This window comes from Hyperoodon ampullatus (assembly GCF_949752795.1).
Source record: "Hyperoodon ampullatus genome assembly, chromosome: 2".
NCBI classification, from domain to species: Eukaryota; Metazoa; Chordata; class Mammalia; order Artiodactyla; family Ziphiidae; genus Hyperoodon; species Hyperoodon ampullatus.
The window spans coordinates 17,865,890-17,878,333 of NC_136915.1; the positions used below are offsets into that span (position 1 = coordinate 17,865,890).

The window sequence follows — 12,444 nt, forward strand, 5'->3', positions numbered from 1 at the left end:
CCGCAGAGCTCCCTGCCAGCCTTCACCTTGCACGAGCAGCAGCACGTGGGACTGGGTGGTGCCTGCGGCATTGGTGGCGGTGCAGCGGTACTGTCCTGCGTCAGCCAGCTCCACGTGGGCGATTCTGACGATGCCTCCGCTCTGCACGATGCCGGGCCGCAGGCGCCCTCCAACTTTGCTCCATGTCACCTGAGGCTTGGGGTCACCCAGGGCCAGGCACTCGAACTCCACGGCATGGCCGACCACCACGGTCTGCACGGAGGTCCGGATGTTGATGAGCACAGAGGGCAGAGCTGGGGGAGGATGAGGCAGAACAGAGTGAGGCCAGCCTGCTGCAGGCCTGGGCTCAGTGAGGCCGCAGACTGCCCCAGAAAAGGTGAGCACTGGAGCCCGAGGCGTTCAGCATTTCATTCGCTTTTTCGTGCATCCACTCATTAGCACGCTCACTTGTGTGCTCTTTGTTCATTCGTTTTACTCACTTGTGCATCCGCAGTCATTTTCATTGGTTTGTCTGAGCACCCACTCACTCCGCCCATCTCCCTTCTTCCCCCCTCCCTTGCAATATTTGTCAAGCCCCCTCACTCTGTGCTAGACGAAAGCAAGATACAATCAAATACTTCTCTTTATTTGTACACATTTAAGGGGTTTCTTGGGGAATATGGTCCCTGTGCACTTCACCTCTGTCCCCTGCTCTTAGCAGAAGCCTGAAGCCACCGTCCTACCTTGGACAACAAGCTGGGCACTGGCCTGGGCCTGTCCCCATGGTCCATGGGCCTGGCAAATATACGTCCCTTGGCAGCTCTGGTCCAAGTTCTGGATTCTGTAAAGAAAAAAATAATAAGACATCAGTGAATAAAAACAATTGGTGAGAATACTTTGCAACTGTGTGGGAGTTAAAAGTCGTCAAGTATCAGCACACGATGTAAACTTCTAGTCTCCCCAAAACCATGGGAGGTAGGTAGGAAGTCAGGGTGAGTGTCACCACACCCATTTTAGACCAAGACCTTGTGGTCTAGAGTTCCAGATCACACACTTATCAAGTAGCAGAGCTGAGATCTGGGTCACATGTATATATCTGGCCTCAGAGCTTGTTCTCTTCCCTTTAACAATAATACGAACATGGGCCACTGATTACTGAAGGCCTTCCACATGCTAAGCACTGTGTTAAGTGCTTTAGGTTATCTCATTCTGGTCTCATATAACCCACTGTACCGCTGAGAACACTGAGGCTCAGGGAGGTGAAGTGACTTGCCCAAGGCCATTGTTTTATGCTAAGCCCAGTAGGATAGGTATTCTAACAGCCCCACTGGGTGCCTTGGGCTGGCATGCCCAAGTTCAGTCCTGCCACTGCTCCCACTCACCGGAGCACCCCATCATGCATGCTGTGGCCGGGAGGCAGCTGACCCCCTTCTTTGATCCAGCGGAGTTGAGTGCCCAGTTCGCTGGGCACGACACAGTGGAACTCGACGCTGGCCCCTATGCTCTTGGTCTCCAGCTGAGGCGTGACCTGAATGGTGGGCGTGGATCCTGCTGGGATGGGGGTGGCGGGGAGAGAGCCGGAGGGGCCTGCGGGGACAGGTAAGAGGTTGTGCGTGTGTGTGTGTGTTTGTGTGTGTGTGTGTGTATGTGTGATATCCCCGATGCCCCTCCAGGACCCAGGAAACCCCCACCCTAACATTCAGGGGACGTCCTCCTGTTTGCCTCTCTGACCAGGGAAAAAAGGCCTTTCATTGGCAGATTCATTCATCTGCTCACTCGTGCAGTCATTCAATCAACACAAATAAGAGCCTGTGGAGTGCTGGGCTGTGCTTCCAGAAGCTCCTGGCCTTCGGGAGGGGAGGGCAGCCCAAGGCGAGAGCGGGAGGGGTCGGCCTTGGAAAGATTCAGACACCTGAAGGAAGGACAGCAAAGACTATTCTGGCTCTAGTCTAAAATAGGAGAGGGACTTCCCTGGTGGTGCAGTGGTTAAGAATCCGCCTGCCAAAGCAGGGGACACGGGTTCAGGCCCTGGTCCTGGAAGATCCCACATGCTGCGGAGCAACTAAGCCCGTGCGCCACAACTACTGAAGCCCGTGCGCCTAGAGCCCGTGCTCTGCAACAAGAGAGGCCACCGCAATGAGAAGCCCGTGCACTGTAATGAAGAGTAGCCCCCACTCGCCGCAAATAGAGAAAGCCCGTGCGCAGCAACGAAGACCCAATGCAGCCATACATACATACATACATACATTAATTAATTAAAAATAGGAGGATCCCAGGTGAAGGCGCCTAACGTCCGGGTGCAGGGGACATATGGGAGGGTGGGTCTGGGAGGGTGGGTCAAATGCATACTATCACCATTTACCAAGTGCCTACTAGGTGCCACGGGCTCTACATATGTGTCCCTTCCTAAGTCAGCCTATGTGCTGGCATTGTCCTCTCCACTTTACAGGATGAAGACAGTGAGGCTTGAGGTTCACTGACTTGGCCGAGGTCACACAACTATCAAGTGATCGGGCTGTGCACTGAACCCAGGACCTGGGCTCCCTTCGGTCCAGGCTCTTGAGGAGACCACGGAGATGTGGGATTCTTCGGAGATCCACTGAAACCCTGGGCATCCGGGGGTGGGTGCTGCCCTATCACACATCCATTGTTGTCACCGTCCAGCATTTACGCAGCCCGTTCTGGGTGCTGTGGTGGACAAGCCCGGGGCTGCTGAGATGTTGGGTCCAGGCCCTGCCCTGAGCATCCTCCGTCTGGCAGGCGAGGCAGGCTGGGGTACTCATGTAAACATAGCCTCTGGCAGTATGAGGTCAATGCCAAGGGAGGGATGCAGCAGTGAGAGCTAGGGTTGCTGAGAACACAGTGACTGGGGTCTTCCTGCGGGGAAAGAAGGCATTCCAGATAGGGTAGTGGAGAGGGGTCTTCGTGCCCCAGGTGGGGGTCCCCCGGCACCAGCTGAGGGGTAAGTGAAAGGCTCGGACAAGCGCCTAGAGGAAAGCTGACCCCTTTCTACCCAGCCTGAGCTGGGGCTGCTCACCTCGGACCAGCACTTGGGCGAAGGCCTCAGCTGAGCCCACCTTGTTGGTGACCCGGCAGCGGTAGCGGCCTGAGTCCTCAGGGGCCGCAGGCTCAAAGAGCAGCATCTCATTCCTGGTGGTTGCCCTCCCAGGGAGGCTGCCGCCCACACGGCTCCACTGGAAGGTGAGTGGGGGCGTCCCATGAGCCAGGCACTGGAGCTGCACCGTCTCCCCTGCCTGCACCGAGGCGTGCTCCGGGACTGTGGTGGCATACGGTGGGCCTGGGGTTAGAGACACAGAGGTCAGGGCGGCGAAGGGCAGAGGTCAGGATGGGAGCAGGTGCTGGGCCCTGGCGACTTGCCAAAGGACTAGGGAAGCTGAATGGGGAGCCCAGAGGACTGGGGATGAGGGAAGCCCAGGTCCCAGGAGGGGACGTGGGTTTTAGGTTAGGGCAGGCTCCAGGGCCTGAGGTGCATGTGGCCCTCCAGATAGGTTTCCTAGAGTTCTGTCCAGGGTGTGGCCTGGTTGGGGGGCTCAGACCTCCATGCAGTGCGGAGAGGGTAGCCTGAGGAGGGTGGACGAGGGCCTTACTCTCTACATGCAGGGCGATGGTGGCCTCAGCATGCCCGGCAGGGCTAGTGGCGTTGCAGATGTACTGGCCCGAGTCCTGCTGGGCTACCCGTGGGATGATTAGCGTGTCACCTTCCAGCTGGTGCTGCCACGGCAGCGGGGAGCGCAGCTTGGACCAGTGGATGGTGGGCGTGGGGCTGCCTGTGGAGTGGAGTGGCAGAGGTTGGTGGGCTGCCCCAGGACTGGCTGGGGGTGGGATGGTCAGGAAGGGACCTGGGTCAGCTTGCTCCTTCATGGGGCGCACAAAGTGGGCACCTCAGCCATCACTGGGAGATTGCCAGCAGTAAAGCCCCCTTCCTGAGCATGACATCCTCTTCAGGTCTCTTATGTCTAAATTCAGGCCCCAAGGCCCGCTGCTCTGCCTGCCCCATGTGCCAGCCTCCGTCCACACCTGTGGCTGAGCAGCGCAGGGTGGCCGTGTGTCCAGCTTCCACAGTCAGCTCGGCTTCTTCTACCTGGACCTGGGGGGTCCCTGGGGCCACAGTGCCCGTGTCTACAATTACTTCCACTCGCTTCTGCGCTGTGCCCAGTGCATTCTGAGCTAGGCAGACGTAGACGCCTGCATCTGATGGTTTAGCTGACGAAATCTGGAAGAAGCAAGGATGTTGGTCATGGGGCCACTGAGGGGGGACCTTGGCATCAGCCCTCTGGCTTGGTTTCACCTCTTTCTTCTACCTGTCCCTTTGTTTTTAGCTTTCCTATTTGACTGGCTGCTTGAGGGCTCACACTCAAGATATCCCATTAGTCTATCCATCCACACATCCACCCCCCCATCTACCCGTCCATGCATCCATCATCCATCCATCCATACATACATCTACCCACCTATCCACTCATCCACCCATTTACCCATCCATCCATCCATCTACCCACCCATCTACCCACCCATCCACCTACCCACCCAACCACCCATCCTTCTACCCATTCCTCCTTCCACCTTCCTTCTTTCTTCCTGACCGTCTTCCAATCTAGCCATCACCCACCTATCCCATCCCTCCCTTCCTTCACCAATTCATCACCCATCTGTCCATCCACCACTCTCTCCTCCAGGCAACTGCTCAAGAACGGGCCCTGACTGGGCCTCAGATCCAGAGATGAGACCCCCCTGACATCACCTGCAGCACCGCGTGGCTGTCCAGGAGCCCAGGTGCCCGCTGCTCCAAGTTGGTGGGGGCACCGATCCGGGTCCAGCGAGCAGAAGAGCGGGGCTCCCCAGCACTGACACACTCCAGGGTGATGGCCTTTCCCACTTTCACCCGCACGGGGCTCTCGGGGAGCACAGACACTGTAGGGGGCCCTGCCCAGAGGAATGACACCACTGATACACATGCAAGGCTCTGCTGGTCACGTGCACTGTCACAGCCCCCTTACCAGTAACTGCCAGTGGGCACTAGTCTCCCCACTGCACCCATGTAGAGACCGAGGCTCAGAGAGGGAGAATGCCCAAGAGGGAGGCAGTGGCAGAGGCTGGATTTAAGCCTGGAGGTTCTGAGCTCGGAATCAGGGCTGGAAACATGAAGTCAGAGCCCACGGGGTTGAAGCCCCTCACCGTGCACGCTGAGGTTCACGACACTCTGGGCCACACCATAGGCATTGGAGGCCACGCAGCGGTAGGCACCGTGGTTGCTGGGCCGGGTGCCCACGATGGTGATGATGGAGCCATTGGGGCTGATGTGGACATTGTCTGCGGGGTTGGCATCAAGGAGGGTGTGGTCAGTGAGGGTGTCCTCCTGCCTTGGCGCTGCCAGTAGGCACACCAGTGCCCCATGGCCCCGACCCCTCCAGTCTGGGTGTATCCAGCTCACAGGGTCACAGATGGTTGATAAACAAGTCCTTGGAGACTCCTGGGTCCAGCCCTCTCACCATCCAGATAGGGACAGCAAGTCCCCAGAGGGGAAGGGCTTTACCCGGGGTCACAGAAAGTTTGGTGCCATGGTGGTCTCTGCCCAGCCACCAGTGGTGATTCTCGTGCATTCACACCCGCCTCCAGCCCCCCATCCCCCCGGCTCACCCTCCAGCTCCTGGTTCCGGGTCTTCCACTCAAGGCTGATGGGGGCCGCGCCATCATGGATGAGGCACTTGAAGCTGGCATCTTGGCCCTGCCGCACGGTGCTGCTGGGCGGGTCGATAGAGATGACAGGGCTCCTAAGGCCTGGGGGAGGATGGAGGCAGAGGGCTGGGCTCAGCAGGGCTGGGTGGGCTCCCCCGCCTCCCCTCCCCCCTCCTCAGCCACAGTGTCTCCCCGCCTCCCCCGGCCCGTGGCATCTCCCTCACTCACGGTAGGAGGACCCTGCACTGGGCGGGACAGTGACCATGAATGAGGCCTCGTGCTCAGGGCCCGAGCTGCCAACCACACGGCACACGTATTCTCCAGAGTCGGCCTGGGAGACGTGGTGGAGCCGCAGCCGGGAGCCGTGGGTCTGTCGGAGTGAGGAGAGGGTGGCTATCGTGCCAGAGCACTCGGGACAGGGCAAGTCCCCAAGCCCGGCTGTGCCAGTGCCCAAGAGTTCTCGGGAGCTCAGGGCTCCAGCTGGTGGAGATGAGGAAGCTTCATTCACAGAATCCTACAAGTCCACTCCATCCCCTTTTCAGAGGAGGATACCGCTGCAGGAAATGATTCAGCAGCAAAGCCAGGAGGAAAACCCAGGTCTCTCAATTCCCAGGCTGCTGAACTCCTCCCCGCAAAGTATTTTATCCCCTGGGGTCCCCAAGCATCCCAGGGTTTGTGTGAAGAAGGTTTGGGATGCAGAAGGCAACTGCAGGTCAAAACTTGCCTGCCCTGAATCCTCCCCACCTCTGGCCCCTGTACCTGGTGCCGGGCGGGGAGGCTGCCCCCACGCTTATACCACGTGACCTGGGCATGTGCCTGCCCGGGTACCACACAGTTCAGGTCCAGGGTTTGTCCTTCGGCCACATGGGAGGAGGAGGCCTCGATGTGGATGGGCTGGGCCAGTCCTGGGGCTGTGGGCACAATGGGTGGGTGAGAAAGGGGCGGCCCCGGGGGTGCGGGCAGAGACCTGAGGCGGTGGAACCGAGTGCCAGCTGGCCCTCCTGGAGGTGCAGTGGCTTGAGAGTGACTGACATGGCTGAGCACCATTGACCTAAGAAGGGTCTCTGTCCCCTGGGGGCCGAGATGCCCGGGTGAGACCTTGGTTCCCAGTGGTTGGGGGAGGGGCTGGAGGACCTTCCTGGAGCCGAGGGCTAGAGCCCTGCTGGACAGCAGGGGGAGCAAGGCCAGGCAGGGGCCCCCAAGCCTGTGCCCAGAACCACCCACCGCTCCTGTCACTCACCAGGAATGGGGCCTGGGCTGGAGGCCTCGATTGTGACCAGGACAGAAGCCTCCAGAGTGCCTGAGCTGCTGGCCACTCGACAGGAGTACTCGCCAGAGTCGGCAGGGGACACCTGGTTCAGCCTCAGCAGGGGGCCGTGGACCTGACCAGGGTGGGGCGAGAGTGGGGAGAGTGAGCCGGGAGGCTGGTGGCCAAGGCCGTCAGACGTCCCAGCCCTCTCATACCTGTACCCCAGGGCTGTCATGTACCATTGCGGGTGCTGCCTCCTGCCAAAGGTGACCCCCTTTGACATTAGACATTGCGGGGTATGTTTACTATTATGCTTTTCCTGGCAGGAGAAAGTCCAGTGTCTTGAATAAGAGGTGTCCTTTTCTAATTTGCACCAAGGTGCTGGGCAGCCAGTGACGGCCCTACCATGCCCAGCCTGTTCTTAAACTCCTGAGTCCCAGTGATCTCCTGCTGCCATTTTCCTGAAGCCCCGGGTGTTGGGGCCACCTTCCCTCCCGGGCAGAGGACGGGGTGGGGTGGGAATGCCCACATCCTGCTGCTTTCTCCAGGCTCCATACCTGGTGCCGGGCGGGAAGGCTGCCCCCGCGCCTGTGCCATGTGACCTGGGCGTGGGTCTGGCCAGGCACCACGCATTTCAGATCCAGGGTCTGCCCTTCAGCCACGTGGGAGGAGGAGGTCTCGATGAGGATGGGTGGGGCTCTGCCAGAGGCTGAGGCACAGGAAGAAGTCAGTGAGCTGGGACTCCCTGTGTCCTCAGCCCCTGCCCCTGGGTGCCCAGATGGTCAGGCCAGAGGCCACAGGGAGACGGCCTTGATTCCCCCCTTCCCATTCCCCTGAAGCCTGGAGCAGCTGGGCTAGCCTGGTGCCTCATTCTCCCAGCCCAGCCCCAGACAATGGTCCCACCATCTCCTGTGCTCCCGGCACCACTGGCGGCCAGGGCTCAGGGCCAGGCAGCTCCACACAGATCACTAACGTTTCCCAGACTTGAGTAGTATGGGGCTAAGAACCCAGACTCTGGGGCCAGACTGCCTGGGTTCAAAACCCAGCCCTGCCATTTATTAGCTGTGTGACCTTGGGAAAGCTACTTCACCTCTCCATGCCTCAGTTTCCCCAACTGTAAAACAGACAGAACAATCACACATACTTCAAAGGGTTATTGTGACGGTGAAATGAGTTAATATGTGTAAAAATACCAGGGCCCAGCACCTGGTAAGTGCATATCACGTTCATTACTTAGCAATTCAGGCACTATTATCATGATGTCTGCTACGGCCATGTGCTCCCTGTGCTATTAATTCCTTTACACTTTCCTTTCAATTGATTCACTTAAGAAAAACCCTTAAACACACAGCCCCGTCATAGGCAATGATTTCCATGCAATCATGACAGGTTTGACATGTTGATGTTTTTTCCCTAACATTATCACTATTAATATAAAAAAAAGTTCAATCAGGGCACCAGCTAAAATCACCCTCTCAGATCCCAGAGGTGCAATTCCAGCCTCTACTAGCCCCACTTTACAGATGAGGAAAGTGACACACCGAGAGGAATCCCTCGTGTAACATTTCAGAGTGTGAACAGAGGAGCCGGGACTCAAGCCCACACAAGCCAGACTCCAAAGCCCATGCTCTTGGGCCCTCGGGATGAAGCCCACTTGATCTGGCTCTCGAGCCCTCCTTTCTTCCCTCCTCCTGCTTCCCAGCCCCACTATAGGGATCCTCACCAGGGACGAGAACAGTGCCAGAGCCAGAGGCCTCGATGGTGACCAGGACTGAGGTCTCCAGGGGGCCAGAGCTGCTCACCACACGGCACACGTACTCGCCCGAGTCAGCCGGGGATACCTGGTGCAGCCGCAGCCGTGAGCCGTGGGCCTGCGCAGGGACAGGACGGGAGAGGAGCAGAATGAGATGGCACTTGGAATCCTTGAAGGCTGGGGCCAGGGTCCAACCTCGGACGCAGGCAGGCACTGCACCGCACAGGGGATCCCAGGCCCTCCTTCCCGGGCAGAGCTTGGGGGGCAGGCCCCTAGCCAGGGCCCGCACATCCAGCAGCCCTCCCACTATGTCCTGCCCCCAGCTCCCATACCTGGTGGTGAGTGGGGAGGCTGCCCCCGCGCTTGTACCATGTGACCTGGGCATGGGCCTGTCCAGGGACCACGCAGTTCAGATCCAGGGTCTGCCCTTCGGCCACGTGTGAAGATGACGACTCGATTCTGATGGGCGTGGCCCCGCCAGGGACTGGGCGCACAGAAAGAGCAAGTCGGGGCTTTGGTCATGGTCAGATTTGGGAACAACTGGGTTGGTGGGAGCCTCAGCTGTAGAAGCCTCCACCCTCCCAAGGTAGTAAGAATAGCTAACACTTATTAAGCACTTACAGTATGCCAGGCACTGTTCTAAGTACTTTACATGCATTAACTCACTTAGTCCTCACAAAATTCACATACTTTCTGCGACGATGGAAATGTTCTATTATCCGCACTGTTCAGTGCAGTGGCCACCAGCTATGTGCGGCTACTGAGCACTTTGTTTTTGAAATGTGAGGATGTGAATTTAGAATTTTAACTAATTTTAATGACCATGCATGGCTAGTGGCCACTGTATCGGACAGCTCTCTGAGGATGGAATGATCGACATCCCCACTTCACTGATGAGGGTACGGAAGCCGAGAGGGGAGAGTCACTCCCTCAAGGTCCCTAGTGGTGCAGGCAGGATGTGAACCCTGGCATCCTTCTGCTGAGCCCTCGTCCTGGACCACTACCCTCGTCTGAGGGCTCTGACTACAGGGCCTTTCTTCCCCGGGAAACACTGGTACCTGCGTCTCCCAGTCCCTTCCTGGGTCTTCATCGGACTCACCAGAGGGGCTGCCGGTACTGGGGGAGACTGAGACCACGATGGAGGCCTCCTGGGCATCGATGTTGTTGTTAGCCCGGCACACGTACTCGCCTGAATCTGCCACGGACATCTGGTGCAGCCGCAGACGGGAGCCATGGGCCTAGGGGTGTGGATAAGGAGGGAGGGAGTCAAGGGGCTGAGGGGTCACCGGCTGGCTCAGGCCTCCTCCATCAGACTGGCTGAGGCTACCCTCTGTCTACCCAGGGCAGGAGGGAGGACTGCCAGCTAATGCTTCGTGTTCTTTGCCCATGGGGGGCTGTCCCTGAACTGCCCACCCCACTGCCAGGCTCTACTCTGTACCTGGTGTCGAGTGGGAAGGCTGCCCCCACGCTTGTACCACGTGATGGTGGCCTGGGGCTGCCCGGCGACCACGCAGTTCAGATCCAAGGTCTGCCCTTCAACCACCGTGGGGGACGAGGACTCGATCCTGATTGGTGGGGAGACACTGGGCACTGGGGACAGAGAGGAATGCACCACATAGCCGGAGTCAGACCACAGTGACGGTGCCAGGCACCTTGCTGCCTCCCCCGCACCCGCTTGCCTAGACCCCCTGCCCTAGGAGTTCTCACTGTGGGAGGAGCCGCTGCCCTGGATGGTGACGATGAGCGAGGTCTCCTGGGAGCCGGCACCGTTGCTGACATGACACACGTACTCGCCCGAGTCCGCGGGCGTCACCTGGGGGATCCGCAGCCGGGAGCCCACGATCTGAGGGGGAGCAGGTGTCAGGGGGGTGCGGGCAGCACCTCCATGTCTCAGGTGCTGCTGCTGCTGCTTCCCCCGGACTCTGGGAGCCTCGCTGCCTTATCGGGGGTAGCCTCCACCTTGGCCTCCTTCAGAACTCCCTTGGTGGCCTTCCTGAGGCTCTGGGCTGGGTGGACAGTGTCTCCAGCCTTTGGACTATTTTCACCCGTCACCCCTGCAGAAAGCCCATTGAGGCCCTCCCCGGTGACGCCTGTTATGGCGCTGTCACATGGCATGTCTGCCTCGCCCTTTAGCCTGTGAGCTCCCTGAGGGCAGGCGGTGGTCTCATTCTATTTGACTCCTTAGTGCCAGGACCAGGACTTGGCCTGGAGCAGGTTCTCAGGGAAATGTAGTGAGTGAGTGAAGCAAAGAATGTTATGTACAGGATCCAGCTGAGGTCAGTGGGACTTATCTCCATATCCTCAGCACTGGTCCAGGGCCTGTCCAGCAAGAACACTCAATGTTTGTTGAATGACTGAATGAGCACAGACGGGCTGTTGACAGCTCTTCCTGATTCCCGTCAGGGCCGGTGACCCCAGCTTTTGCCCTCCCTGCCTGCTGGTTCCATACCTGGTGCCGGCTGGGTAGGCTGCCCCCACGCTTATACCAGGTGATGGTGTGGGGGGCTTGACTGGCCACCAGGCAGTTGAGGTCCAGCGTATGTCCATTGGCCAGGGAGGCTGAGGACGACTCAATGCGGACGGGGTATATCACGCTCTGGGCTGGGAGGGTGAAATGGAAGGCAGGGTGTGGGAGCCACTGAGGGTGGAGGGGCCCTCCGAGCCCATTTGTTATGACCCCTGAGACACTCACAGCGGGAGGGGCCGAGGCGCTGCTGGATGGTGACGAGAACGGAGGCTTCCTGGGTGCCCGAGCTGCTGACCACGTGGCACACGTACTCCCCAGAGTCAGCTGGAGTCACCTGGGGCAGCCGCAGCCTCGAGCCGTGTACCTGGGAGGGGAGGCAGGTTCACAGCCAGGCTCCCACCCCCTTCCCTGGTCCCCATCCCAGCCAGATGCGGCCAGATGGAGCTTTAGGGAAGCTCTTCCAGGGAGAACCACCCTTCATGACCCTTCAATTCCCTTGCCCGAGGGTTGGGACTGGGTCCAGTGGGAAGAAGTGGGGGACCGGCATTTGCCACCTATGGGGCAGGTGAGGTAGACAGTGTGAGCCCATTTGGCAGATGAGGACACTGAGGATCAGGGAAGTCAAAGGATTGGCCAGGCAAGTGGCAAAGCAGTATCCAAACTCAAAGCTCCTTACTCCGCAGTCTCGAGGGTCCTTCAGGCCTCCCTTAGCACCCCACCTCCTACCTGGTGCCGGGCAGGGAGGCTGCTCCCGCGCTTGTGCCATGTGACCTGGGCGTGGGCCTGCCCAGAAACCAGGCAGTTCAGATCCAAGGTCTGCCCTTCAGCCACGTGTGAGGAGGACGACTCGATCCGGACTGGAGGGGTGACCCCCAGTGCTGGGGACAGAGGGCAGAGGGTCAATCCCTAGCTGGGAGGAGAGGCGGAGGGGAGGGTGTGAGTGAAGGTAGGGACTGCTGGTCTCTGGGGTCCTGCCACTGCTGGAGTGGGAAGCCTCCCCCCAGCACCACTCACCAGGCACAGAGTCTGCAGACTCAATGGTGACCAGGACGGAGGCTTCCAGGGGCACTGAGCCACCTACCACGCGGCACACATACTCGCCCGAGTCGGCTGGGGACACCTGGTAGAGTCTCAGCAGTGAGCCATGGGTCTGGCCAGAAGGAAGGTGAGGTCAGAAGGGGCCCTCTTAGGACCCTCGCACCTATAACCTGCCGCCCTGCCTCACTCTGAGCCTGAGAACTGGCTTTTAGTTCTGTCCTGCTCAGGGGTGAAGCGGGTGTCTTGTCCCAGCAGTGAGGG

General features: G+C 59.2%; 1 protein-coding gene across 2 annotated transcripts in view; it reads right to left on the reverse strand.

Moving 5' to 3' along the window:
* Nucleotides 1-12,444, reverse strand: part of HSPG2 (heparan sulfate proteoglycan 2) — a 101,453-nt gene that overhangs the window by 10,767 nt on the left and 78,242 nt on the right. The window contains exons 56-77 of one of the 2 annotated variants that reach the window (XM_079696983.1): nucleotides 12,160-12,295; nucleotides 11,872-12,023; nucleotides 11,371-11,509; nucleotides 11,128-11,279; nucleotides 10,386-10,521; nucleotides 10,117-10,268; nucleotides 9,778-9,916; nucleotides 9,011-9,162; nucleotides 8,634-8,796; nucleotides 7,483-7,622; nucleotides 6,917-7,058; nucleotides 6,436-6,587; nucleotides 5,905-6,046; nucleotides 5,638-5,778; nucleotides 5,176-5,310; nucleotides 4,742-4,923; nucleotides 4,018-4,213; nucleotides 3,588-3,767; nucleotides 3,017-3,277; nucleotides 1,362-1,566; nucleotides 723-820; nucleotides 27-293 (exon numbers count right to left, since the gene is read on the reverse strand). In XM_079696983.1, the coding sequence (XP_079553109.1) occupies nucleotides 27-293; nucleotides 723-820; nucleotides 1,362-1,566; nucleotides 3,017-3,277; nucleotides 3,588-3,767; nucleotides 4,018-4,213; nucleotides 4,742-4,923; nucleotides 5,176-5,310; nucleotides 5,638-5,778; nucleotides 5,905-6,046; nucleotides 6,436-6,587; nucleotides 6,917-7,058; nucleotides 7,483-7,622; nucleotides 8,634-8,796; nucleotides 9,011-9,162; nucleotides 9,778-9,916; nucleotides 10,117-10,268; nucleotides 10,386-10,521; nucleotides 11,128-11,279; nucleotides 11,371-11,509; nucleotides 11,872-12,023; nucleotides 12,160-12,295 (3,562 nt within the window). Of the gene's footprint in view, nucleotides 1-26; nucleotides 294-722; nucleotides 821-1,361; nucleotides 1,567-3,016; nucleotides 3,278-3,587; nucleotides 3,768-4,017; nucleotides 4,214-4,741; nucleotides 4,924-5,175; nucleotides 5,311-5,637; nucleotides 5,779-5,904; nucleotides 6,047-6,435; nucleotides 6,588-6,916; nucleotides 7,059-7,482; nucleotides 7,635-8,633; nucleotides 8,797-9,010; nucleotides 9,163-9,777; nucleotides 9,917-10,116; nucleotides 10,269-10,385; nucleotides 10,522-11,127; nucleotides 11,280-11,370; nucleotides 11,510-11,871; nucleotides 12,024-12,159; nucleotides 12,296-12,444 lie in introns of both variants that reach the window. The other variant, XM_079696982.1, reaches the window with a different exon arrangement.